The following is a 25453-nucleotide window of genomic DNA, read 5'->3' on the forward strand; positions in this document are numbered from 1 at the left end:
GGGATCACTGCTGGATGACACATGGATCTTTGATCAGCATTCAGCTCGAAGATTTTATTCTTAAAAGTGATCCAAAGATTACAGATAATACTTAACAACTACAATTACTATTGTAATGACTTATAATTTATTTAAGAATTTATAATATACTTAAGAGCATTTATTTTTATTGAAGTGTGACAGATGTGTACATGGATATATTTGTAAGGTACACATTTGCAAAATGATTGCATCTTGTAAAGGTTTTCTATATTTTAACTACGTGGCATGGTCAGTCCTGAGTGTACAAGTGGTTGGTGTTACTCTCAGGACAAGCATTCTGTGCCTGAGTGGCACGGGCTTTGTGTGGCTGTGTGGTTGGCTTGGTCAGTGCTGGTCTGCAGAGATGCTCCCTGTGAGGACTGCCACACAAGAAAGATGCAAAAAGGAAAAAAATTCGGCATGAGGTGCCAGTGTCTCTAGATACCATTCAATTTGAAAACTATTACGGGATTCCAAGTTATAAATGAGATTAAAATCCAAAGTAGCGCCGTGGCCCAGTTTGTACCCTGGCGTGTTCAGGGGCTGTTCGTGGGCATGAGGCTGAGTGTGCCGAACTGTCCAGCCCGTGCCCGGCTGCCCTCCCGGTCTCCGCCCGTGCACCGACGCCTCGCGGGGCTGTCCCCCGCCAGCAGGGCCTCGGGTCGAGCGGCGGGATGTGCTCCCGCCCCGGGGCGTGTCACGTTCCTGCGGCGGCAGGAATGCGGCGGGCTCCGGGGACACGAGGTGCCCGCCCCGGCCCGGCCCGCCCGACCGGCGGGGCCAACTGGAATCCAACCGGGCCTCGCGGGGCCGGGCGCCGGCAGCGGCGGCCCCGGGCAGGCGCTGACGGCAGCGGCTCCGCGGCGGCCGAGTGACGTGTCCGGGCAGCGGGGCAGCCGCCGGGGCCCCGGCGGAGCGGGCCGTGCCGGGCCGGGTCGGGCGGCGGCCGCCTCGGAGCGTTTGGCGGCGCCTCCGGCCGCGGCGGAGGAGGTGGGTGCTCGCTTCAGCCGGGGTCTTGCTCCGGTGTTGTCACGGAAAGTTTGGTCCTCGGAGGGTGGGCTCGATGTTTGGTGCGGAGACGCCCTTCGGGGGCGAGGGCTGCCTCGCTGGGGCTGCGGGGCCCGGGCGGCAGCCGCTGACACCGCCGCGGGGCAGGAGGGCAGACGCGTGCTGTGAGATTGTCATTGAATAGGCTTTGCCCGTGCGAGGTGGGTCACTGAAGCGAGGATGCGAGGGGTCCGTAAAACGCCTTGACCAAACTTCTCGCTGCTGAACTGTGGTGAAGTTTCTTCCGCGAGGTTTTCGCGGGGGGTTTCTCGCTGTGTGCGCTGCTGCGTGTTCCGCGGTGTGGGGAGCCGCCTGCTCCAGCTTCCCTCCCCTCTCCATCAGCCACGGACACGGCTATGGAAAATAGAGCTCCCGTGGGAGCTGGAGTTCCTTTCCTTCCCCGTTCTTCAACGCTGGTGTCGACCAGTTTTCTAGTTGGCATCTGCAATTAAATTAGTTATCTTGACAGAGGGCAAAAATACTTATTCACAATAACGCTGTCCTTTTATGTATTTTTAAATTTGGTTTATTTGTAATAAACGGTGCAACTATTGAAGAAGTTACATAGTTGTTTGTGGTGATCCCAGACCATGCAGTTGCTTTTGCAAGATGCCCTGCGCTTACCGAGTGAAGTAAGAAGAGCTTTAAAAGATTGCCCAGTCATGCACTGGACGGGTGAGTGAGCAAGCTGTGTCAGGAGGCAGTACCAAGTGCTTGGAAAGGCAGCTGCTAATAATTTGACTACAGCAAAGGGGTATTTTAAAGATTTTTAGGCGTTGCTTGTATTTTTGGCCAAAACAATTTTATCCATCCTAAATTCTGTCATCTCTCATTTACACATTTCTTCAATCCTTCAATCATTCCTTCTTTTTTTTTTTTTTTTTCCTTTCTTTCCCAAAGATCCTAAGATCACGGCTTTTACCTTGAACTAGCAGGTTTTAAGTTGTTTAATTGAAATGTAAAAAGCATCTTTTTGTTTCAGTCTTGCAGTTTAACTGTTAGCATGAAAAGGTGTAGGGTTGTGGTCTTTTTTCATGAGTCAGGAAATAAAAGTTATTGCTTAAAAGCTGTTTCATGCTAAATAAATACAGTGACATTCTACCAACACCTGTTAATTTGTGGCTATTTTTACTGTAAATAGAATACTTTTTTCCTAAAGCCTTCACTCTGCTTGGTGAACCCCAGTGAGCAATCTGTTCTGTAGCAGAAATGAAGTATAACTTTTTAAAATTTTCTGCTGGCACTCAGGGGACACAGGTTTATTGCCTGAATGTGTGGACATGTTTGGTGCCTACAACTTCAAGCCCATTATTCAGGCAGAGGTTCTGGCTGTTCAGCTGTTTTCTTCAGTGCACCCTTCATTCTTTTCACTTGGGTGATCTGTTTGATCTTGATAATCTGTCTGGCTTGCTTTGTTTAATCCATCTTGTCTTTTTTTTTTCTCCTTCTCACCCTCAGGCTTAGTATTCCATGAACTAGTTACATGTGTTTATCTGGTTATGAACAGTAGTTCTTTAGGTACTACCTTGAAATCTGATATTTCTAGAAGCTTTACAGTGAGATTTCATGTATATATTCCATGGACTCCTTAGATTACCTGTGGCATTGTACATGAGATGTGACACTGTGTGAGTGATGGCAGGTGTCTTGTGTTGGTACTGGGTTTCCAGTGTGTGGGGCTTCTGAGGCTGATACCCACAGATGGAAGTTGTAGGAGAAAGGACCATGGAAGCAGACTGACGCTTGAGCAATGTGCTGTCCATCATCTCCTGCTGAATGTCAGGACCTGGCAGCATCCTGTGGGTTGGTCTTCAGGAACTGGTATGCCACAGGATTTGGAGAGGAGTCCCAGTGCTGTGTGATGGGTGTGTGCAATCTGGCATTGCAGCTCTGAGATGTGGGAGCCAAATGTGCGAGTCTTGTGCTATTGGCTCTGACGGGACAGTTATGAGCACACTACAGTACTGAAAAGGGGCTTGCCTCCTTCCCTCCATGCTGAGGAGCTCTCTTTGACCCTGAGCTGTGCTAATGCTTAGCAGATAGGCTATGATTTCACTCATCAGTGGACAGCAAAAATCCTTTCCCATACTGGAATACTGTAAAACAAACTTCATCTTGCCAGGCTGGGCTGGATGGGGCTCTGAGCAACCTGGCCTCATGGAAAATGTCCCTGCCTCATGCAGGGCAATGGGGTTGGAACCTGGATGATTTTTAAGGTCCCTTTCAACCCAAACCATTCTATAATTCTCTGAAGAAATCTCAACAACAGAGGAGTTCTTCAGTTGATTCTGAGCTGTTTAGGAATCACTGCATAGTTTATATATTTGAAGGAAGACAACAAACCTGAAAGGCTATTGTTAAACTTCATAATTGTTAACGGAATTTAATGCAATTGGGAATAGTACATTGCTTATTTGTTAAACAGGAAGTCTATTAACTGCTTCTATATGAATTAGAAATTATTTTTAGCATCTGATGTAGAAAATTTATAAACTTCAGTCTATTTCTGAAGCAGTCAGGAAGCAAAAGCTGCAGTCCAGAAGGAGGAGGACCAGTTTTGATTCAGACTTTCAGACTGAGCTTTATATGTTGTGTCAGTTTATTTGTGCATCTGTAGTACACTGTTCTCAATTTTGTACGTGATGGAGAAATGAGCTATGTGAGGTACTTATTTTCTTTAATTTACATTTTAAAGGCGGGGGGCAGTATATAGGACAATAATTTTGTTTCTGCTTTTCTACAGTGACTTCTATTTCACTTTTTTCTTTATATATTTCCATTTTACAGTTTTACTTTAGAATGTAAGAAGGGATCCCATGGGGTTGTTGTATGGTCTCTAAAAGGTATTTTTTAAACTACCTTTCTGTAAGTTCAGCTCCCTGATGGTTTTTTGAGCTGTAAGTGCATTTCTGGACTATCCTTGGATGCACCTTGTGGAATATCTATTGCAGCAGTTGTACCTTAGAGAAACTTCCTTTGGAGTTACGGTGTTCAACGCTGTGAATGCAATTGCTCTTACTTTAACATTTTGTATGTTAAAATGAAAGTATAAATGAGGTTTCATTGGTAGTGGTATGAATTAATCTTTCTTTTTTTGTGTATTTGACAACATGTGAGGGAGGCATTTTTCATATGTAAGATCATATTTTGTTAAAATCAGCATTTATTACTGATACTTTTCCCTCACTCCCATTCCTTTTAATGCAACATCATTCTTGTTATTACATCTGTTAGTGGAAAATTAATATTGGTAAATTCATTTCTGAATCTAGAAGTAGTTTAGTGAGTAGAAAAACTGTAAACCTGGATGCTTGGAAATTTTCAGATTGGTTCATAAACTGAAGCCTGAGAATTACTTAGGGGAGACTTGGGGAGTATCATGACAAAGAGAATCTCTTTATTAGAGGGAGGTGGGAGGTACATGAGCAAGGTAAGCCAGAATTCTCATTGTGGACCTATACAACTATGTCTTAATGTTATTTTTGTTTGCAAATCTTTGTCAGTAATGTCACTGTACGTGTGTGTGTGTGGTTTGCAGAGCAGAATATCGTGACTCAAGTTCTGTCACATATCTATGGAAGAAAATGCTGCATTATTATTAGCATCTTTTGAGATTTTCATCTGTTGGACATTTTCTTATTGTAAAGAATCTTGAGTTTTACTTGCACCAAAATAATGCAGGTTATTTAGAAACCAGGAATATGTAAAAGTAGAACTTGTTTTTAAGGGAATGATGACAACTAATTCTAAACAATAGTTGAAAAATATGTTTTCTAACTTGTGTTTTTAGATCAAAAACTTGATTCATGTTTATTCTGAAATGCCTGAATCAGCAAGACTGTGGGAAGTGATGCATAACTGCACAACATTGATTATGTCCTACATGTTCACTGCTCAGTCAGGAAGCCTGAAGCTTAATGTCAAATGCGTGGGTGAAGCAGTTAAGCAGAGCAAAATAAATTGTTCTACTTATGTGCTGCTGAATAGGGGCATTATCTTGGGAAAATCTGTTTCAGTGACTTACTGTACTGTACAATACTTGTTACTTGGGACTGAACCATGAATGTGAACTGTTAGGATCCAAGTTCAAGGTCAAACACTCACTCTTGTTTCTCTTCTGTAATCCTTTGTTTCTTGAAATGTGTTTAAAAAAATTACAGAAATTGTATGAATTTTTTTTCCTTAGAGATACAGACTGTGCATCTCAAAAACTTCCAAGAAAGAGGGTAAACATTATTTCCTCATCTGTAAAATGGGCTAGTAACATACTGAGAAGTAGATGGCAATATTTAGATTTCCTGGTAGGATCACAGTGAGTTTTGAGCTTATGTCTCTTTTTTTTTATATTTTTCACTTTTCTAAAGCATTCTCAGTCTCATCTTCAGTGTCTTTTTAGAATTGCATGCTTGATATTCAATATTGTTGCAAACCATGGATTGATTAATTTGAGTTTTAAAAACTTTCAGATTGTAGGAGGTTGAGAGGAAAGATATCTACTAGATAATTTTCAAATCAAGGAAAGAGTGAAGACTGCTGATGTTTGGACTAGATGCAGGACTTACACTTCTGTGGGAATCTAGCTTCCGTTATACATTTTTTGAAGACAAGGGCTGTTCTTTGCAGATGCTATTACTATTTTTATTTCTTCCTATCATTAATGATTTAACAGCTGCATTACCTGATTTCTGATTTATTTGAATAAAATTTTTGTGTTAGAAAATGAATGAAAGTGGTGTTATTTTTCTAGAGCATACATTTAAACTTTCTTATTAGAATTGTATTTCCATATTTTACTCCATATATTCTTGAAACTTAGTAATAAGACTCTATTTATATTCTTAATAACTTTATTCATCAGATGAAACACATTTGTTCAACTGGATGATTTTCTAATGATCAGATAGAATGAGTTGTCCTTGATGAGAGACAGCATGGTTACTTTTCCAAGGATACTAGTACCCAAAGAGCTGAAAATGTTTAGGTACAGTGTCTCTGTCAGGACCTGCTGTGTAAGCAGCAGTAGTAACTGAATGTTCATTTCACTTACATCGCTGGAAACAGTTTCTGGTGGAAATTTTCATCAGTTGTCATCAATATCTTGCAAGACAACCTATGCCACGTGAAACCAGGATGCACGGATTTAGTGCATATTGAAACAAGACATTCTGGTTTTGTAATGAATGTCTGACTAATGTACACTTGGAGGGGAAAAAATGCTTTATTGACTGTATCCATAAATAACATTTCCGTGGCTTTTTTTTTTTCCTGTTAAGACCTTGATTTGCTGCAGAATGAAACCCTCCCTGTGACAAAATTACTGTCTTTTACATGTAAGGCTGATCAGGATTACTGTACTAAATGATATTTTGGTGCATTTTTAATAAAAAGCCTTTCTAAACTCTCTTCATAATAATTCTAATTACAGAGGTATTATAATAATATGCATGCAGCTAAACCCTGTATAGGTTTACATCACAATTGAAGTCTGCTGCAGCATATGAGGATCTTCTCTAATTAAAAAATATAAACCTTGATGAGAATATTACTAATTAAGGTAGTTCTTCATATCCAGCATTGAAAGGTACTAATCTGAATTAAATTTAAAAAGGGAAATCGCAGAAATATGATTGCTTTTCCAGATGAAGATACTTGACTGCTGTCAAATTATAGCACTAATTAAGAAAAATGCTCTTAATATTATTATGTTTTTATTTTGCTTGTGTGTGGGACATGAAGGATCTTTGTCTTGACCCAGTGATGCAGTTTTCTAGTTTGTGTGGCACAGAAGAAAAACAGATCATTCTTGACTTAAAGCATATGATGCCAGTGTTCCCTTTTGATTCTTCAGAGGCTTGCTATTTGTTACAGTACTCTTGACCTCCAGGATGGTCTGCAAATTCTGGGGTGATGCCCATCTTCTTACTTTGGGTATTCAAATAGTTGCCAGGACAAAAGACAGGAGCAAGGTTCATTCACTAAAAAGTTAGGTGTCCTAAGTGCATGTTTGGAAACCTCTTCCTTTCCCTTTTTATGCACATTTCTCTCAGTCCTCAAACATTTGTAAGTCATGGGTTCTCTCTTTGTAAAGTAAATATATTGCTACTGAGCTTGATAAAACCGTATGCTTGTGTTGGATTCAGCAAGGTCTTTTGCAGAATGTGATTGTGATCTAGGTGGGTGTGCTGCTTGATGGATGGAAGACTGGTGGAATTTGGAGGTTGGTTTTGGGAGGTGGCTGGTTGGCTGTAACTTGAGGCTGGTAACCAGTGGAGAGCCCCAGCTGTCCACCATAGAATGTGTCCATTTTAATGTTATGCATGAAGTGGAAGTCCACCAGCCCTTGCTCGTGGAGATTGCAAGTGACACCAAAGTGTGGGAAAGGGGTGGCCGGTGGATGTGCTTGAGATTCAGGCTGTCATTCAGAAGGACTTGGGTGGATGGGAGGAGCTGGCTGGCAAGAGCTCTGTGGAATTCAGCAATGAGGAGGGTAAGGTTACGCACCTGGGAAGGAATGTCTCCTTGGAGGGGAAGGTTCCTCTCACTCAGCACTTGTCAGACCACACTTGCAGTATGCACACTTGCATCCAGTTTTGTGTCCACACCTCACCCCAGTACAAGAGAGATGTGGATAAAACCGAGCAAGTGCAGCACAAGGCTGCTACAATGTCAGGGAGTGGCAGCAGTGCCCTGGAGGAGAAAGAAGCTTTGTGGGGGCCTGGCAGTGTGCTCCCACCAGCTGGCAGACTATGAGGGAGGGGGCAGGACCACAGGCTATGGTCATAACTGAAGTAAGAGTAGTTCTAGCTAGATGTAAGGACAATGGTTTTTCTAGGACAGCAAAACAAGGTGGCAGGATGTCTGATGTGATCATGCAGTCTGTTTTCAGAGATATTTATCTACTGAGAGTATCTCAGTAGATAAAGCAGCCTGGTCTCACTTGGTAGTGGACCTAGCTTGGAGCAGCAGGTTGGACTAAATGACCTTCTGCCAACCTAAATGAATCTATCAAGCAGTGATTCTGTAATATGCCTTGCAATAATAATCTGTAGAGGGGAAGAACATAAATAGTAAAAATTTAACAGTGCTGATTTCACTGTGATCAGGGTCCTTTGGACAAATCTACAAATGCAATTTTTGTTTCCCTCCTATTTTCCCTTCTTCTAGGTGGTGTACTGAGCGGGAATCTAGGAGAAGAAATGTTGTAAGTAATACCCTTTAAAAAGAAAGGTTAGAAAACTAATCTTCAGCCATGTTTTTGCAGTGTCTCTGTAGATTGCTTCTTTTTCAGGGCGTGCTGTTGCTGTATTTTCTCTGGCCTTGAGCAGCATACTGTTTGGTGTGAGAAAGGGGAGCAGAAAAAGAAGCAAAGTGGCTTTTGTTGAAGTGGATTCTCTGTTTATTCTGAAAAACGTGCTTCTCTGCAGATCTGGCCTTGTTTGAATTGCTGCAAGAAATAGAATGTCACGCAACTTTAACTGAGTCAGGAACTGGGCTTCCTGTTAATTTTCTACCTGAACCTATGTGCTTCCTTTTTTATTCCATTGCTTGTGATTTCAGTAATTTTCTTTGCTAAATTTAATAATAAAATCTGTTTAGAACAGGACTCTTAACCATTAATAAAACTGAATATACATTAAAAGAAGTAATGATCCGGTTTTGATACAGACTTCTTTAATGGCTTACAGCGTGGGATGGGAAGCTGCCATAATATAAATTGCTGCTTTGTTCGTACTCACTGTAGACACCTCTTAAAAATTTACTGTGTACGTTTCTTAGGAATAACTTGTATGGAGAACAAACTGTAAACCAGTTTTTATTTCTTCTGTCTGTAAGAGCCTTCTTGAGCTACAGGAGGAAAAGAAATAGGAAATTAACTTTCTACCTTCTGCCTTCTTCTATGTTGCAATTTCTCTGCATTGCTGGAAGAGTCTTCCTATCAAATTTCAGTGAGATTTAATTCCTAGTAGAAGTTCTGTAGTTCTGGGTGGAAGAAGACTCAACTGGGCATTATACAGCAATATTCACTAAGTGATGTGGACAGAAAGGGATTTTAGACATTCAGGGGCTTTACCTTCTCAAGTTTTCTTGTTTTGGTGTTGTTTTTTAGCTTAATTTTTAGACTTCCTGGCTTTCTCAGATATAAGTCACAGTTTCTTGGCAGTCAGTTTCCTTGATTCAGCTTCTGTTTCTTATTATAAAATGTTCATTCTCTCTGCAGTGTTAAGAATGAAGAATCCTGATGTTGCTGCAGTTACAGTGCACACACCCATAAGAGGTGTGTGAGTCACCATTACAGTTCTTAGGGTGATAGAGCTGAGAAAGTTTGGCAGCAAAGAGTGCCCTTTGGGAGCTCAGCACATAAGTGCTGTGCCCCCAGCTCTGAATGCTGCACTGCCTTGTGGTTTGGGCAGAGCTTGTGCCGGTCCCATTTTTGTTACATTCTGACTTCTGCACAAGTAGTGACTGTTGGAAAATAGTTTTGTTGAAGTGGAAATGCAGATGTTGATCAGTATTTGTAATCCTTTAGCTGAGAACTGATAGTCTGTTGTTTGTCCCACAATTACAGGAAATCATTGAACAAAATCAGATATGCAGACACAGCTGAGAAGCCAGTCTGCAGGCAAAAGGATTTACCAGAGGTTAGGAGAAAGGAAAACTGAGTCTCAAAGAGGAATGTTCACATTCTTCTATAGTCTTTGGATAAATATAAAGGTGTCTTTGCCTTTGTTTCATTTGCTGAAACTGACCTTTGCTGTGGAATCAGAATTTCAGTATCACAGATTTTGCAGGTATTAGCACTTAGAGGTTGTGAGGTCTGCTGTGGAACATCACAGACTCTCACTTCCTTCAGTACTGGCTTTCGTGGTCAAAGATGAGTGTAGTTGATGGAAAATTTGAAGTGTTGGGAGCTGTCCTTAGGGACTATTTCACACTTGGATGATTTTGGTTTCTAATGTGAGTGCCATTGGAGATCTGACTGCTTTAACTGTGGGGGACTTCTCTGCATTAGAAACATTGCCCATGAATCTCTGATTTTAATGTGGTATTGTAATTCCTTTTCTTTTTTCGTTAAATGTCAACTTAAAACTTAGAAAACATTGCAGACTTGGTCAGGAGCTGAATATATTGCAGTACAATAAGGGACCTGTTGCAGTTTTTTTTCTTTTAAAATGTATGCATTTAGTATGATTATTTTTGGTGTCAAACTTAGGAAGTTACTAGCTAAACATCTGTAATAAAAGCATGCTATTGTGCTACAAGTAGGGTTTATTTTTAACAGTAGTCTCTTAGGGTTGGAGTAGCTGGGGTTTGCCTAGATAGATTGGTTCAGCTATAAGTGGGTAGGTAAAAAAATCAGAAAATTGTCTTTAAATATGAGCAAGAATTGCCCGTTCCTCCTCACAGTTTGGCAGGAAAGGACTGGATGAAAACATCAGGAAGTAGACATTGGAAGGGAGGGCCAGTGTTTAGACCAGAGTGGGTCAGCTGCCTTTTATCAAAGTGCCCCGGTGCATCTTGGTCTCACCCCTTGCATCTGCTGTATGTGGGGCACCCAGGGGAAATATGGGGGAGGAGGGGAAAGGAGACAATCTGTAGACCACTTCTGTGGCCCACAGCAGTCACTATCTCTACCCGCATCGGAAGCAAAGAAGGTGATGAGCACCAAGTCAGGTGAATTCCTTTCACATCTGGATGCCAGTGGGAATAAAGTAACTCTGAGAGCTTCTTTCTGTCCCTTTGTTCCTGTGATTGCTGTGGAGTCTGGAAGGGTGAACTTTGAGTCATTAAACAGAGGTTATACTGTGTTTGAGAACACAATGTTACATAGGGAAAAAGAGCTCCATATTTTTGTAACCTCTATGAAATTTTGACTAAGTCAGGGCAATTGTTCAGTTATTCATATTCATAATTTTATGATGAAATACACATGAATATAATAGCACATGTGTTTCATGTTTAATAAGGGTTTTTTTCTTTTTGAATTTTTTAAAATACCTTTGGAACAAAATCTTAATATTCTGTGTCTTAAAAGCTGTTAACTTTTTAAATATAATTTTATGTTAAACCAAGTAACATCTACTCCTTGGTCTCAATGCTGCATCTGGAATTCAGTGTTCATTGTGAGGCCCCAGTACAAGTGAGGGACTGGCAAACTGGAGCAAGTCCAGTAAAGGCCAGTGCTATGGTTGGGGGTGGGAAGAGGTCAGGAGAGGCTGAAGGAACTGGTTTTGTGTCATTTTGAGAAGAAAGGAGTGAGGGGGATTGAATTGCAGTCTTCTACTTCCCAAGGCAGTGTTGGAAAGAAGGTGGAGCAAGGCTTTGTTCAGGGGTGCACAGCAGGAGAATGAGAGGCAATGGCTGCAAGCTGCTGCAGCCCAGCTCCAGTTGGGCTTACAGGAAAAACTCTTGCTGGGCTTTCTGGTTAAGCTCAGGAGCAGGATGCTCTGGGGGGTGGAAAAACCTCCACCTTCAGGGGATTTCATAACTTGTGGGGACAAAGACCCTGAGTAACCTAATTTTGAAAACACCTATCTTGGGTGTATGAGAGAACATTCAGGAGTCCCTTTCAGCTTAATCTGAGCTTTCACGATTTTCATGATTATTGTCTAAATGCACCTGTAAGCTGTGCTGTGTAACTCTGTTAGCAGGAGAATCAATGAGAACGTCACTTGAACTGCAAATGCAAATGTACCATATGCTGCTAGTCAAATTAAATCATCTGCCTTAATATTGATTTAAATATCTTTGAGTTAGTTCCCCTGCCTCTCAAAAGAAGAGTGAAAAACTTCTCTTTGAAATATGATGCTATTAGAGATTGTTCATAAACGTACTGTCTGCTACATAATATGGCAATTATTTTCTTTTTGGAGGGTATTAATGCAATCTGTAATACACAAGCTCTCTTTCCTGCTGCAGGGTTTTTCTCAGCATCTAAAAAGTAGCAAAAAATATGTGGAACTTCAAAATGAGTTAATGTAATGTATAAATCAACTCCTGAAGCATTCTTAAGTGAGAAAGTGTATCTTTCTTCTTGTGAATAACTGCACTGTTCAGATGGGAGCAAGCAGGTCAGTGGGTAGGACTCTAACACTGGGTCTGTGTCCTTCTTTCACACAATTCTTGTGTAATTTGAAGCATGTCACTGTGAGCTAGATCAAAATGGAAATCAAGCTCCATGGCTCAGCTCTGTGTCTTGTTAATATTTGCTGGTGAGGAAGGAATTGATTTTAAAAAATCATTGTTTTAAGTTAACTTTGATAGATGCTTAAAAGCTTGTGTCATATATTTAAAAAAAAAATCATTCTGAAAGCCTTTTAGCTGCTCTCTTAAAGATGCATTTGGAAAAGGTGCTGAGACTCACTTTCAGAGGTTTGCTTGATATTACATGTGTCACGCTTGAAAACCTATGCTCCAGTCATGAGCAGCTTTAAAAATACACAGGAAAATAGCCATTTCTTCAAACCATAACTATCACTTGGCTGACAGTTTTGGTGTGGCAGGATGCATTCCAGACATCTGTAAGCAGGAACACGCCTTGGGGCTCTGCAGATATAAACTGTGGAGAAGCTTTAGAAGGAACACTGTATAGTGAAAGCATATAATGGAATTTATTGTGTTATAGACAGATGTTGGGTGAATCCTTTCTGAGCCTTGGCTCTGAAGCTACGTGATTTTGTCTAGGACTGGATTAAGAGTTACCAAAGCTTTAAGACAGTTTAAAAGGGAATTTTGTATGCTTAAATGAAGTTGTTATGAATTGTCTCATCTTACTATGATCTTTCACTACCAGAGTTATTATCCTTCCTGGCACACCTGTCCTGATAATTCACCCTTGCAAACCTAATGTTAGGGAGGTAAATTGCATGGTGCCTCCTAGGGTTGGATCCTTTTTTGGAGCTTTTTTCTATTCACTGCCACTTTTTCTGTAAGTGGCAATTGATTTCACTTTTGAATACTGATCCATTTAGTTTAATATTTTGCCACTGTACCTTGAATTTCATGGTCTCTTTGAACTTAATCTTTTCATATTTGGGCTATGGAGACTTTCCAAAGGCCTGAGCTGTTCTGTTGCCAGTAGAAGAGATAACTTCTTCAGATGAACATCTATGGGCCACTCAAGAGTTGGACAGAAAATTCAGCATTGGCTCTTCCACTGTCTTTTGTAGCTTTTGGAAACTTACTTTTCCTCCTCAGCCCTGTTTTGAAATCTGTCTTTTTGACATGCTGTCTCTTGAGTTAAAGTGGGCTGGGGGCAGAGTGTGTGCATTGCTTAGTACAATATGTTTTCATTCAGGATGATACTGGAATGTCACTATTAAGCAGCATTATGGGGAAGGTGGGATGATGTCTCTCATGGGTTCTGGGCTTTGCTGTCTTCAGTTGAGTATTCAGTACCAAAGTAGGTGAATGCTTTGTAGAGTTATTCTTTTCCTTAAAACATGAGATCAATGGCATTTGAGAAAAGAAGTTGAAAGAAAAGATCCTCAGGAACTCACCCACTAGTACTTCACTTTCCTTAGGAAAGGTGGAAGTAAAGGGACTCAAGCAGAATTTTTAAGATTAGCAGAAAAAAAAACAATGGAAAGAAACAGTGTACAAAGTGTGTAGTTAAAACTTGTTACTTCTGATTGCTGAATAGAGAAAAGCATCATGAAAACTCATAAGCTTCCTAGAATTTTTGTCCTTCACCCCTTCGTGAATATTTTGAGATAGAATATATGCTCCAGACGGACGTTGAAATAACATATTTTAGTAATCTCCTTGTGATTGTCACAGTGGGAACTGCAGAGTACAAAATAGTTTAAAAACTTCATCTTTCTTCAGCTGGCTTACTGAGATCATTAAAAGAATTGGCTCCAATACTGAGGGTTGTGTACAGAAAAATTTGGGCTGTATTCATATCGAAGCACAAAGCCAGGCGAATTTCCTCTCTTCCATAATGGAATTAGCTAATAGGTATGAGCTTGGCCAAATTGAAAAGGAGTGTCTCAATATTTGGAAATTGTGTTCATCTGCAAAACATGTTCCCTTCATTTTTGCAGAGTTTTCCAGCCTGCTAAAGGCGCGGTGGATATACTAGAATGGACACAGAGGATTTCCCTCCACCACCACCAGAAGGTAATTGAAATAGTTTGGAGTTTAAAGCCAATTTTTCTGTAAGAATTTGATTATCTTTCCAGCAGTGATTTTACCTCTGCAACATTCCCTTTCCCCATATCACCCTAAGGCTTGGTCCCAGTGGTATTCTGTTGAAACATGAGCTCCTGTCATCTACCTTCTGTTGTTCTTGGACTTCACTCACTGGTGTAGTTAGAACATGATGGGAAGAAACCTTGGAGCAATTGGTCTTCGCAGTCTAAATCTGAAAAGATGTGTTTTCTATGGCAACTCCTTGTAGTCAGAGCACAGACACAGAAGAGTATTACGGATGCTGGACTAAGGGGCTCATGTGAGGTTAACACTCAGTGACCCTTGCCTGTTGTATCCTGGTAGCTGGAAAGCCTCTGGTGTAACCCAGGTTTATGAGGGCACAAAGGTATGTTGTGATGAACACTCCATGTGTGGAGACACGAGGCTTGACTCCATTTCTCAGAAGGCTGATTTATTATCTTATGATATATATTATATTAAAATACTACATTAAAACTATACTAATAGAACAGAGAGAAAAGAATGACCAGAAGAACAAGAATAGAATAAAACAACAAAATTTTGTGACTCTCAGAGTCCGATGCATCTGCATCTGTGATTGGCTCTTAATTAGAAACAACTAACATGCCTCAATCACAGATGCACCTGTTGCATTACACAGCAGCAGACAGTTATTGTTTACATTTCTTTCCTGGGGCCCTCAGCTCCTCAGGAGGGGAAAAATCCTAACAAAGAATTTTTAATAAGATATCATAGTGACAAAGACACTGTCTCACTGCCTTTTATGTTTATGCTCAAAGAGAACATTGCATGTGGTGATTTTTTAATCCTGTTTGATTTCCTGTAAACACATAATTGTGTAGCGCTTGCTACTACATATTTTAATACTTGACAGGAGTAAGTATTTGGCTTTTGGTAGCTGGATGTTGACAGACTTCATAGAAATATTATGTGCTTGTTCTGGTCATCCCAAAACATAAATTTATGGAGATCTGTTGTTGAAGCTGCTTTTATTTCAGTTAAGTTGCTATTATAGTTTGTATAGATAGTGACTTTTCTGTAAAACATTATCTGTTCCTTATATAGGACAATATTACTTATGGACTTGCACTTTATTATATATATTGATAGATGTATATATTAATATATATAAATAATATACGTTTTTGCCTATAAGACATTTCACTTAATGTTCACACAGAATTTACATGAAGCCATTTGAGTATAAAAGCAAATTTAATCTTAGTTTTGTTCAGCTGTAACACTTTAGAATTTGGAAATTGTCATTCTAGATCAGAGCTGCTTTCTCTCTAGGCACTGTCTCAGATAGAGGTCTTTTACTAGATACTGCCTAGGGAGTTTGGAATGTGAAAGAAGCAGAAACTTGTGAAATCAGCTTTTAATGGGTTAGATTTCTGGCCAACATTATTGGCAGTTTCATTTATGCTCTGAGATATCACTGAGGTTATTGTTGGCAGCAATTCCTCTCCTGTCCATGTCCTAATCCATATGGTCAGGACCCTGAATTTAGCTCAGTTTTGTTTAGTGACAGTTACTGTGAAACTGTCTCTATGGGATAATCCATCTCCAAAGCAGTGTAGTACTGTAGGGGAAGAGCCATCCCGAAGGAATCAATATTTCCACTTGAGCAGAGGCTGCCGTTTTTCAAAGACAGCCAATAACTGCGGCAACAGCTCCAACTTTGTGCAGCGTTTCAGCTGTGGGATGGATACTGACAAGATTTCAGGGTGACGCAGTTCAGTGCTCTTCCAGAATTCAAGTTCTTTCTTGGCAAAGGTTTTTGTGACATTTAGAACTATGTGTATCATGTCCTTATTTTCAGACATGTCAGTTCTTAAGCGGCTGGGATTAGATTTAGTTAACATAAATTCAGATTCTGTTCTACCTAATCTTGCATCAATGTCAATTGATACTTTTTTGGGGGGAGGGGGGATTTGGAATAGGCTCCCCAGAGACCAGCACCAAGCCTGACAGAGTTAAAAAAGGGCTTGGTTGATGCTGTCAGGCACATGGTATGATTCTGGGGTGACCATGTGCAGAGCCAGGAAGTGGGACTTTGATGAACCTTATGGGTCCCTTCCAGCTCAGAATATTCTGTGATTTCTCTCTCATCTAAAAAAGCTTTTCTGAAACTAGTGGAACTTGTATATTTTTTTTTGTTTGCCATTGCTAACTCTGTCAAAAACCTTAAAGGGATTATGAGTGATAATGACACTAAAAGACATTTTAGTTCACTGTCTAGCTAATTCTCATTACCTGTTCTGCAGGGGGAAAAGAAGTGAGGATTTTAGGGCTGACAGCAAATATACATAACAACTAACAACTGAAGGCTTATTTTGCCTGCATATACAGTGGCCATCCATGTGTCTGTTCAGGAGGGTTGAGCAGCATCTGTCAGTGCCTTTGGACAGTGGGCACGCGGGTGGGTTATCCTAGCTCATAGTGGGGATGAGATTCCTGTTGGGTACAGAACCCTTTGCTACACCATTAAAAAAAGTTCTTACTTTTGGCATAATGATTCTAAAATCCCACACTGGGGCCACGGGTGAAATCAATTGCTTTTTTAAAAAGAAAGTTCTTATGGTACTGTGGGAATTTTTTCTTTACTTATATTTTTTCCTAACAAAGATAGCTGTAGTGCTGAAAGTCATGTGGGCTGCTTTCTATCTACAAGTGTATACCTTGCACTATAAATCTCAGCTTTATTCTTGACAATTTTTTTATGGTTTTGCCATAGGTAAAATTGCCAGGTAAATTCTCCACACTTATTTTTTTGTCAATTTTTAATGCATGCAAAAAGGAAGAATAGTAGTAAACTTCCATTTTTGTCATGGGGATGTTGCAAGAAAATAGATGAAATGTTAAATAATGTGTTTTTATTAGCCATAGCCATCTGTACCTTGCTTAAGTTAAAGTGCAGTAAATGTCAATAGTGAAGCTGCTTCTTCCACTACTTGATAAGGAAAAACTACACGTGATAAAAGAATGGAATGTAACACATTTTATTTGTTTTAATTTATTCTGCTTATGCAACTTACCTGTTCATAGGTGTTTGGACATTCCATTCATGCATTGCTAATCAGGTAGTGACAAGTCTGTGCTGGTTACCTTTCCTACCTCAGAGCAAATTCAAGTAGTGAGTAACTTGCCTGTTAAAATTATTGCCTGTGTGTTCTGTCCTCTACATTGCTTTAAAAAGAGCTTCTTCTTCTAGCCATGATTAAAAATTTCCTAGTATTTTTCTCTGTGTATGTCGAGGGAATGTATGTTTTAGCAAACAGGGAGCAGTTGGAGTGGGGTGGATGCAAAGGCTTCCTTGGCTAAGAGCAAAATCCAAAAAAGTACTTCCAAAATGGATACTTGCAATGATAGTGCTAGCTTGTGTTCCCTTTAGTGTGTCTGTACATGTGAATTTCGGTGTGCAGTGCAGGTATTTAGAATTTCTTACATAAATTAATTCCATGGCTATCTTGTGAAATAAAATAGAGGATGATTCTTGTTCTGTCAATAAAAAATTCCTTTCTTGAAAGCCAAGTGAAAATGGCAGATTTTATCATGGCTGTAAGTTGCATTTATGCTTTTAATTGGTTGCTGTAATGGAGTGTCCTTTACCAAACCCATTTAGACAAGAAGAGGAAATGCTGTGGACTGCAGGCTGTGGAGGGAGGAATTACAAAGCTGGTAGTTCTAAGAATGTGGCATCACATTGAGTTTGTTGTGTACCTTCACACTGAACAACTGGGACTGGAGCCTGGTTGTCAATGTTAGGATGGTGTTTATGTGTGATGGCCTGTGCTTGTGCAATTACTGCTTTATTAGGAGATGGCATGTCTGGCAGTTTGTCCTTCCTCTACTTGGAGAATATCTGGTGATCTTGCAAAATGGAAGCCCTTTTCTTGAAGTGAGGACTCAAGAGGTGTTTATCAGAGCCTGTTTCCAAAGGAAACTTGTGTTTGTTTGCCAGGCATGATGGTTACCTGAGAAACGGCTTCTTGCCCAAAGGAAACTGGGTGTACTTTCTGTGTCATGGAGGCTTAGTTTTGCAGTTTCATTGTCTCTGAATTTGTCTGTCTCTCACTCTTTCTGATACGTGGCACTATGCCTCACATGATTTCTCTGTGAAAACTATTAGAAAGCATTGGGTGTATATCCTCATACTTAGCATACTTTTCTTTGTTTCCCATTTATAGAAAAGTAACATAAATGATACATTAAAATTTTAAAGTGAAATACTGAAATTTCAGTGTTTGTACAAGGGCATAGTGAGAATCAATTTGAATGCATAGTCTTCATAGTATTGCCAACTGTTCTCTCTACCTGAGAGAGAATCATCTTCATTTGATAAGTATTAGAGGTGTCCTTGAGGACCAAGTAGAGTGGAGAGCTAGATGTTCACTCACCCACACCACTGTCCCCAGTTCCTTGGGTAAATCTAGATAAAAAGCTTGTCATGCTTAAGTTTGGGATTTAAATGTTCTTCTTTGAAATGAAGTTGTTTTTTTCTAAAACTGGTAAACGGCTAAAAATATCTCCTAGACACCAATTTTATGCACCTTTTTATATAAAAAATCACTTCTCTAGACCTATGAGTGGGATATTTCTTTGCTCCTGGTATGGAGACATGTAGAACAAGGAGACCAAGGACTTAAATCAGGATATCCTGTATGCAGCTGAGTGCCGTGATTGTGTCTTTCCGCAGTTATTTTTTGTTGTTTCCCTGTCAGGGCCAGAACACTAAAATAGTCCTTGCTCCTCTGTTCCTGAGAAGGAAGTCTGGACTGAGTCCTTGGGTAAGAGTGCAGTATGCTCTCATAACTGAACTGTGAACTGTGCTCTCATAAAAGTTTCCGCTGGGATGACCTTACATATTATAACAACAAAAAAAAAAACAACCTAAAACAAAAAACCTCACCAACAAACAAAAAGAACCCACTAACCCTAAAAAACTGAAACTCAACAAAAAACCCACCAACTTATCAAAAAAATTTCTTCTCTTTAGTAAGGAGCTGCTGGTGAGCTGCTGTGTTTTGCTGTAGAGAGGACTTATTTCTCTGCCAGGGGAGCTGCTTTTTATTCTGTATCCTATATGTATCTCTTTCTGATTATTTAGGTACATTTTTACTATTTAGTGAAAAATTTAATGGTTTATTTATGTTTTAACAGATTTAAACAGCTAATTTTGGGACTGAGACAAGAGGTGGTTAAATTTGGCTTTTTTAATATCGACAAGAGAAGCACTTGTATGTTTTATGATTTAGTTTCTGAAGGTACAGAACATTGAAGACCCTAAGATTGTATTTATTTACTGTGGTTGGGGAAGTAAGGCATTGCTTAAATTAAGCTGCAGATATGAAGGGAGTTGGTCTTGGGCTAAACAATATTGTTAGGTATCTATTTTCAGCATACAGACAGTTACAAATGATTGTAAAAAGGGAGCCAAGATTTCAGGAGAATGAGAACAGAATATGAATTGTAGTTATGAATGGCTCCTTGTTTTTGAAACTGGCAATAGCTTGCTGGTTTCTGACATCCCATCTGTAACAGAACAATTTATTTATTTCTAAAGGTCACATTTCTCTCAGTAAATGAAGGACAATGCATTGTTTAAGGTAAGGATTAATTATTTTATGTGACAATTCAGACAAGCTGTGTAATGAAGAGAAACAAGACAATTCCCTTTGCAGAAACCATTTATAGTGTCACATGTCACTCCTAATTACGTATTTTTTCTTCTAGCCAGATATATTTGAGTGTTGGAAAAAACAAAAAAATAGAAAGAAAATAAATAGATTAATAAATAGCTTATTTTTGGTTTTAGTAGCAACAAAGAAAACACTGTATACATAGATGTAGTTATATCTTATTTTATTTTGAAGAAAAATGGTAAAAACTTTGCTAGAATTTAGAATATTTGTTAGAATATGTTTAGAACATATCCTAACAAATTCTAACAAATATTCTAGAACAAATCCAGTTACTGTTCTGGATTTTTTGGTGGGTGACTTCATTCCTTTGACAATATTTGGTGTTTTCTTTCTGGAAAATAAGATATAATTGTTTTGTTGGGTTTTTTCCTGTTTACTCAGTTGCTCTTTAAGGTGACTTGACTTTACTTGCGAGGTCTGTGTAGGGACAAGGCCCAGACATGTTAATCAGAAAGAGTAGTTGATGATGAGATAAAGGACTTTCAGGGGATTGCAGCAAAACTTGATCATTGGTTGGTGGTAACCAGTGTTGATTGCTTAAAAAACCCCACAAAATTGTAAAGGAATTTATGCTGATTTTGGGGTACTCTTTCAATGAACACTTGAAACTAAGCTCTGAAATTTTAATTGCAGTGAGCCAACATGTAAGAAAAGGGCGAGTTATTTGTTTTCTATACTTCTTTTGTCTTTTTAGGACTTTTATCTATTGTTATCTGGCAGGGATAAATTGCTGGCAAAGAACTGAGAAATTTTTTATTTTTGGAGTTTTTTACTTCTGTTTCACTGAACTCAATAAATATTCCCTGACCATGCCTAAAGCCTCTGTAATGATTCTACTCTAGAGTTTACAGAAAGATTCACGGTTTTAATAAATTGTTGTAATTCTCTTGCCTTGTGCATGAGCTTGTCTCAGATAAAAGCTCATGTGTATTATAATAACTTAAATAAAGTGTATGAATTTTTGAGTGAGACATTTATTAGGTGCTGCTTGCTTTTCCTGCATGGAGGAACTGAAACTATGCCTAGTAATCTGAGGAAAACATACTTGGCAGAAGACTCTTCCAACCCCTGGTATAGATTTTCTTTTTTCTTCCTCATTGAAGTAATCTTTCTAGCCTTATCATATTTTCATTAAAATGAATACAGAAGATGATTTAGTAAGTAAAAAGAGGGTTGTTGCAAGAATATGTCTTACTGTTAAATAGTCTGTTGTTTAGCTCAATAGCTTTGTTTAGGTGAAAGCATGATAGTTTCTGGACAACCTTCTGGATAACCTTATGCTGGTAGAAGTTTCTCTAGGGGTTGGAAGGGAAGACGCCTGTGCTCCTGTGCCATGGGGATGCCAACTGATGGGTGACTTCCCAGTTTCTGTATTTCCCCATTCAGTTTGTTGGCAGGGAGAACAGAGGGAACTGTAGGTGCTGCCCTGGGAGCAGTGAATTGGTTAAGTGTAATTTGTCCAGAGGATCTTATCAGTCTCCTGTGTTGCAAAAGGAAGTAAAAGTAAAATTGACTTTGTCTGGGATTGCTGTTTTCCCATGCATATCAGATGGTGACCCATTCATATTTGCATGAGAAGAACACTTACTAACTGTATTGAGTCTTGCTGAGATGGAGTTCGTTTTCCCCACAGCAGCTCTCTCAGATCTGGCTGGCATTGGCTCTGCTGGACATGGGGGAAGCTTCTGGCAGCTTTTCACCACAGTAGCCACCACTGTAGCCCCTGGACCACCAAAACCTGGCCATGGAAAACAAATACACAAAACCAATTCTTAACAAGATTTTTCATATTAGAAGAAATTCCTCCCTGACTTCCATCTGGACTGGCTGAAGGTCTGAATGTGATGTTTGCTTATGGTGGTTTTCTTTGACCAGTCTTGGGGCCAAGACAGAGCTTCCTTCCCTCTCTATGGCTAATGAAAGGGGGCAGTGAGAAGGGCTCTGAGGCTGTTGGACTGAAAGGTCCCAAGGGAAAACCATTGTTGCCTGGTATTCACTGGTGATAGAATTTCTGGTAGCAGGTGTGTTAAAAGGGTACTGTAAAATAGGATTTCTCAGAGTTCAGTGATGTAAGAATTACTGTTTTCATCAGTTTGCTTGAATTCCACTGGGTTTTGGGGTTTTTTTTTTGAGATAAAACTTGACATTACCATGTTAGGGAAAAGAAGATCAAGATCTGTTCAAATAATAATTAAAAGTAATACTAAGAAAGGATGCTATAAAACTCTCTCCTCATTAGTTGTTGAGATAATTGATTTGTCATTTTTTGCATATGTTATGCCGAGTTTACAAATCAGTCTATCTGATTAGTGCTGTTTAGGCTGGATGAAGGGGTAATCATAGAAATGAGGAGGTAAGAAGCCAGGTGAAATCCAAAGTATTTGCAGTATTGTCCTGGATTTACAGGACATAACCATTCTGTTCTGGTTTATACTTATTTCAGTAAAAGATACAGTAAATTGCAGAAAAATTTAGTACTTAATTTGTTTCTTTGTTCAGAATTCATTAAGGGGAAAACATAAATAGTTAAATCTTAATTATTTTTAAACATGTGAACAGGTTGCACTCAGTGCTTGGGGTGTTAGAGGAGCTGTAATTGTTGGGAACAAGGAGCCTTTGGCAGTGTGTGTCCAAAAGGACACCCAGATTCCTGGAGCTGCGTGCATCTGCTGACCCCACCTGGGCTCCTGCTGCGGAGGTGGCTGAGCGTATCAATGGCTGCGTGTCAGCAGCCTTTGGAAGCCAGAGGCTTTTTGGTGTTCTAAGTGGTGCTTTTAGGGGGAACCAGTAAGTGCTTAAGTGTTGACATTGCTAGACAAAAGGTTGTTCAGCCTGGACAATGATCCAGGATTTAGGCATCCCTTTGCCGAAGTCGTCCAAAGGTTCAGTCTAGGAAGTATGTACAATTGCTGGCAAGGTGGACGGAAAAACATGATCCAAAAATGAAGTCAAGTCCTTTGCTAACTTCTTAACCAGACTGTGTCATCCTGGTAGAAGGATGTTGCTAGAATGATCCAAGACCTAAAAAATCAAGCTTTTGCTCTGATTGGGTTTCAGCTTTTCTTTAGTGTGATAGTCAGTTTATGCACCCAAGCTGTATGTTCTCTTTCTGTAGAGGTGGATCTCATGCTCTCTGTTTTAGATCTCCAGAGTGTGTCTGGCTGCCTTCTTATTCATAGGGTTCCCAATTATTTTAAAAAGCTTTTGGTCCAAGGTATTGTTAGATGATTCAGCAGTTTTATATAATTAGAATTAATTAAATTAATTAGAATTAATTAATTTAATTAATTAGAATTAAATAGACTGTATTAGAGAAATGCATATGCCTCAAAGCATTAAATGGCAATTGCTTCAAAGCAAGAGTAATTATTTGGAAAACTAGATATTAATAGTTAATAACTGATAGAAAAAAGAAATATAGAAGTAAATAATAAGCCAGACTGCTCTCACTGGTGGGAGTTTCCTTAAAAAAGGTTATTTTTCCATAAAATTGTCAACTACATGGTCAAAAATGCATTTTCTAGAAAAAATTTCTGTTTTTCCTTCATGTATCATTTGTGTCTTATGGTTAGCCAACATGCTTGCAGTGCCAGAGCTGGATATTTAATTTTCTCAATGACTTTGTAGTCCTGTGCTGTTTTATTGTAGTCCTCTGCTGTTTTGTTGGAGCTCTCTGGTTTTGCTGTTGGCTGTGCGGATTGTTCATTTGGCAGCATGTTGTAGGTGAGTTCAGCAGGTCACGTGCGCAGTAGCTGAGGCTGAGCTTGGCTGCACAGCCACCATCAGCAGACCCATTGTACCTCAGCTCAGCTGTCTGGTGGCATTTATACCAATTCAGATGGGTGACTTCAGGGGTACTAAGGGTTAAGTGTACTGATATTCCTTGAATACTGATGGCAAGCTAGTAGCCTTTAATACGGATAGGTGATTTTTAGTAGAGAGAGGGATCTGTCATGTAGTTATGCAGAATTCCAAATAACATCTGTACAGGCTGTCCTTACAGCACCAGAAAAATTTTTTGATATTTCTTGGAAATTCGTATGTCAGAATGTGCTAATATGGTGCTGAAGTGGAAAAGACATCCTCAGGACCACGCTTGATCTGTATTTCTAGTGGTGGCAGGCAATACCAGTGTGCTGGGTATTTAAAGTAAATGACCATAAAACACTGATTTTACGTAGCTGCCTTTCTGGTTATCAGGTAGCCAGCACTGAAAAGCACATTGAGGCTTTACTAAGGAGTACAAGTCTGCTGGTGTTGCTCCTGCTCTTTCTGGACAGCATTATTCATGTCTTAATGCTGTTATTTTAGACTTTAGAGTTTTTGCAGTTCAGTTCTTTTAAATTTTAGGAAATTAAGACTTAAATTTTTAGCACTGTGAGTAGTTTGTAAACTTTAGGGTTTTTGCTATTTGTAAATCTCTCCTAACATCCACAGACCTGGGCTTTATTTCAAGGAATGCAATTTTTTTGGTATTGGGCATGCTGTTGTGAGCAGGCAGATTCGTTACTCTTCTGACTCTGGTTTTGAATTTGGTTTTTTATCCAGAAGAACAATATCTGTTGTGCATGCTCAACAACATAATTAGCATGTAGTGTGTGTATTTGCAAAATACTAAAGAGGCATTTGTACTTATTTCTTTGTTATTTATTTGCAGGGAAAGCCTGTTAATTCATGTGGTTTTGCCTTTGTTTCCATCACTGGAAACAATTTTTGCATGAATGTATGCTGTTTAGTTTGGTTGGGTTTTTTTTTTGTAACTGTTTTCCACAGAGACTGACATTGTGGTCATGCTTTGGATGTGTGTACGATTTGTGTGTAATTAGCAGCGTGCTTGTACCACAAGGACTTGGGTTCCCTGCAGTGCCAGCTTAGCACAGCTGTGAGTGAAGGGGAGTGGGTGCAAATGAGTGCAAAGGGAAAGTCCTTGGCTCCGACCCACTTCCCATGGGAAGGAGCGCTCACTCGTGTGTTTTTGCATGCACAGTTTGTCCTAGATGTTTATTTTCCCCCAGAAAAATAGATACTTTCCCCCTGTGTGAGGAGGTGATTTATGGGTGCCAGTGGTGTGCTGGTGGATGTCCCGTGTGCCTGGGAAGTGTCAGTGAAGTGCCAGTGCTCATACAGGTCAGCCTTTCTCCTGCAGGTCCCTCCTGCCCTGCACCTCGCTGCTCTCCTTGCACAGGTGCTGGTGCAGGTGTCCTTTAAGGAAGGGCAGAACAGTGGTGTGTCAGCTGAGTACCAGAGTGAAAGAATATTTAACTGCAGTTTTCTCTCCTGGAACTAAAGAATTAGTGGTCACAAGTGGGAGATGAGTGAGTTGAAAATACCACGTTGCTTTCTAGCATTAGGACTGCAGCCTAAGCAATGCTTCCAAACTGGGAGAAACAAGATGTTGCCCAGCAGCAACCAAGTTTCCTGAAACCTGTCTGCAAGTTCCTGCTGAATATGAGGCAGCTGTTATTTTACAAAGTTGGCCAAATCTAGAAGCTTCTGCCGGCATGAGT

At 39.8% G+C, this 25453-nt stretch overlaps 1 protein-coding gene across 7 annotated transcripts in view; it reads left to right on the forward strand.

Annotated features, from left to right (window-relative positions):
* Positions 1-890: 890 nt before the first annotated feature.
* Positions 891-25453, forward strand: part of ARHGEF10 (Rho guanine nucleotide exchange factor 10) — a 110368-nt gene continuing 85805 nt past the window's right edge. For 3 of the 7 annotated variants that reach the window (XM_041477411.1, XM_041477416.1, XM_041477415.1), the window contains exons 1-2: positions 891-1011; positions 14112-14187. In XM_041477411.1, coding sequence (XP_041333345.1) covers positions 14151-14187 — 37 coding nt within the window. In that variant the 5' untranslated portion in view covers positions 891-1011; positions 14112-14150. Of the gene's footprint in view, positions 1012-1724; positions 1744-8232; positions 8270-14111; positions 14188-25453 lie in introns of those variants that run through there. The other 4 variants (XM_041477413.1, XM_041477418.1, XM_041477417.1 and 1 more) reach the window with 4 other exon arrangements.

The sequence above is a fragment of the Pyrgilauda ruficollis genome, unplaced genomic scaffold, assembly GCF_017590135.1.
Source record: "Pyrgilauda ruficollis isolate IOZ18807 unplaced genomic scaffold, ASM1759013v1 scaffold40, whole genome shotgun sequence".
Lineage (NCBI taxonomy): Eukaryota > Metazoa > Chordata > Aves > Passeriformes > Passeridae > Pyrgilauda > Pyrgilauda ruficollis.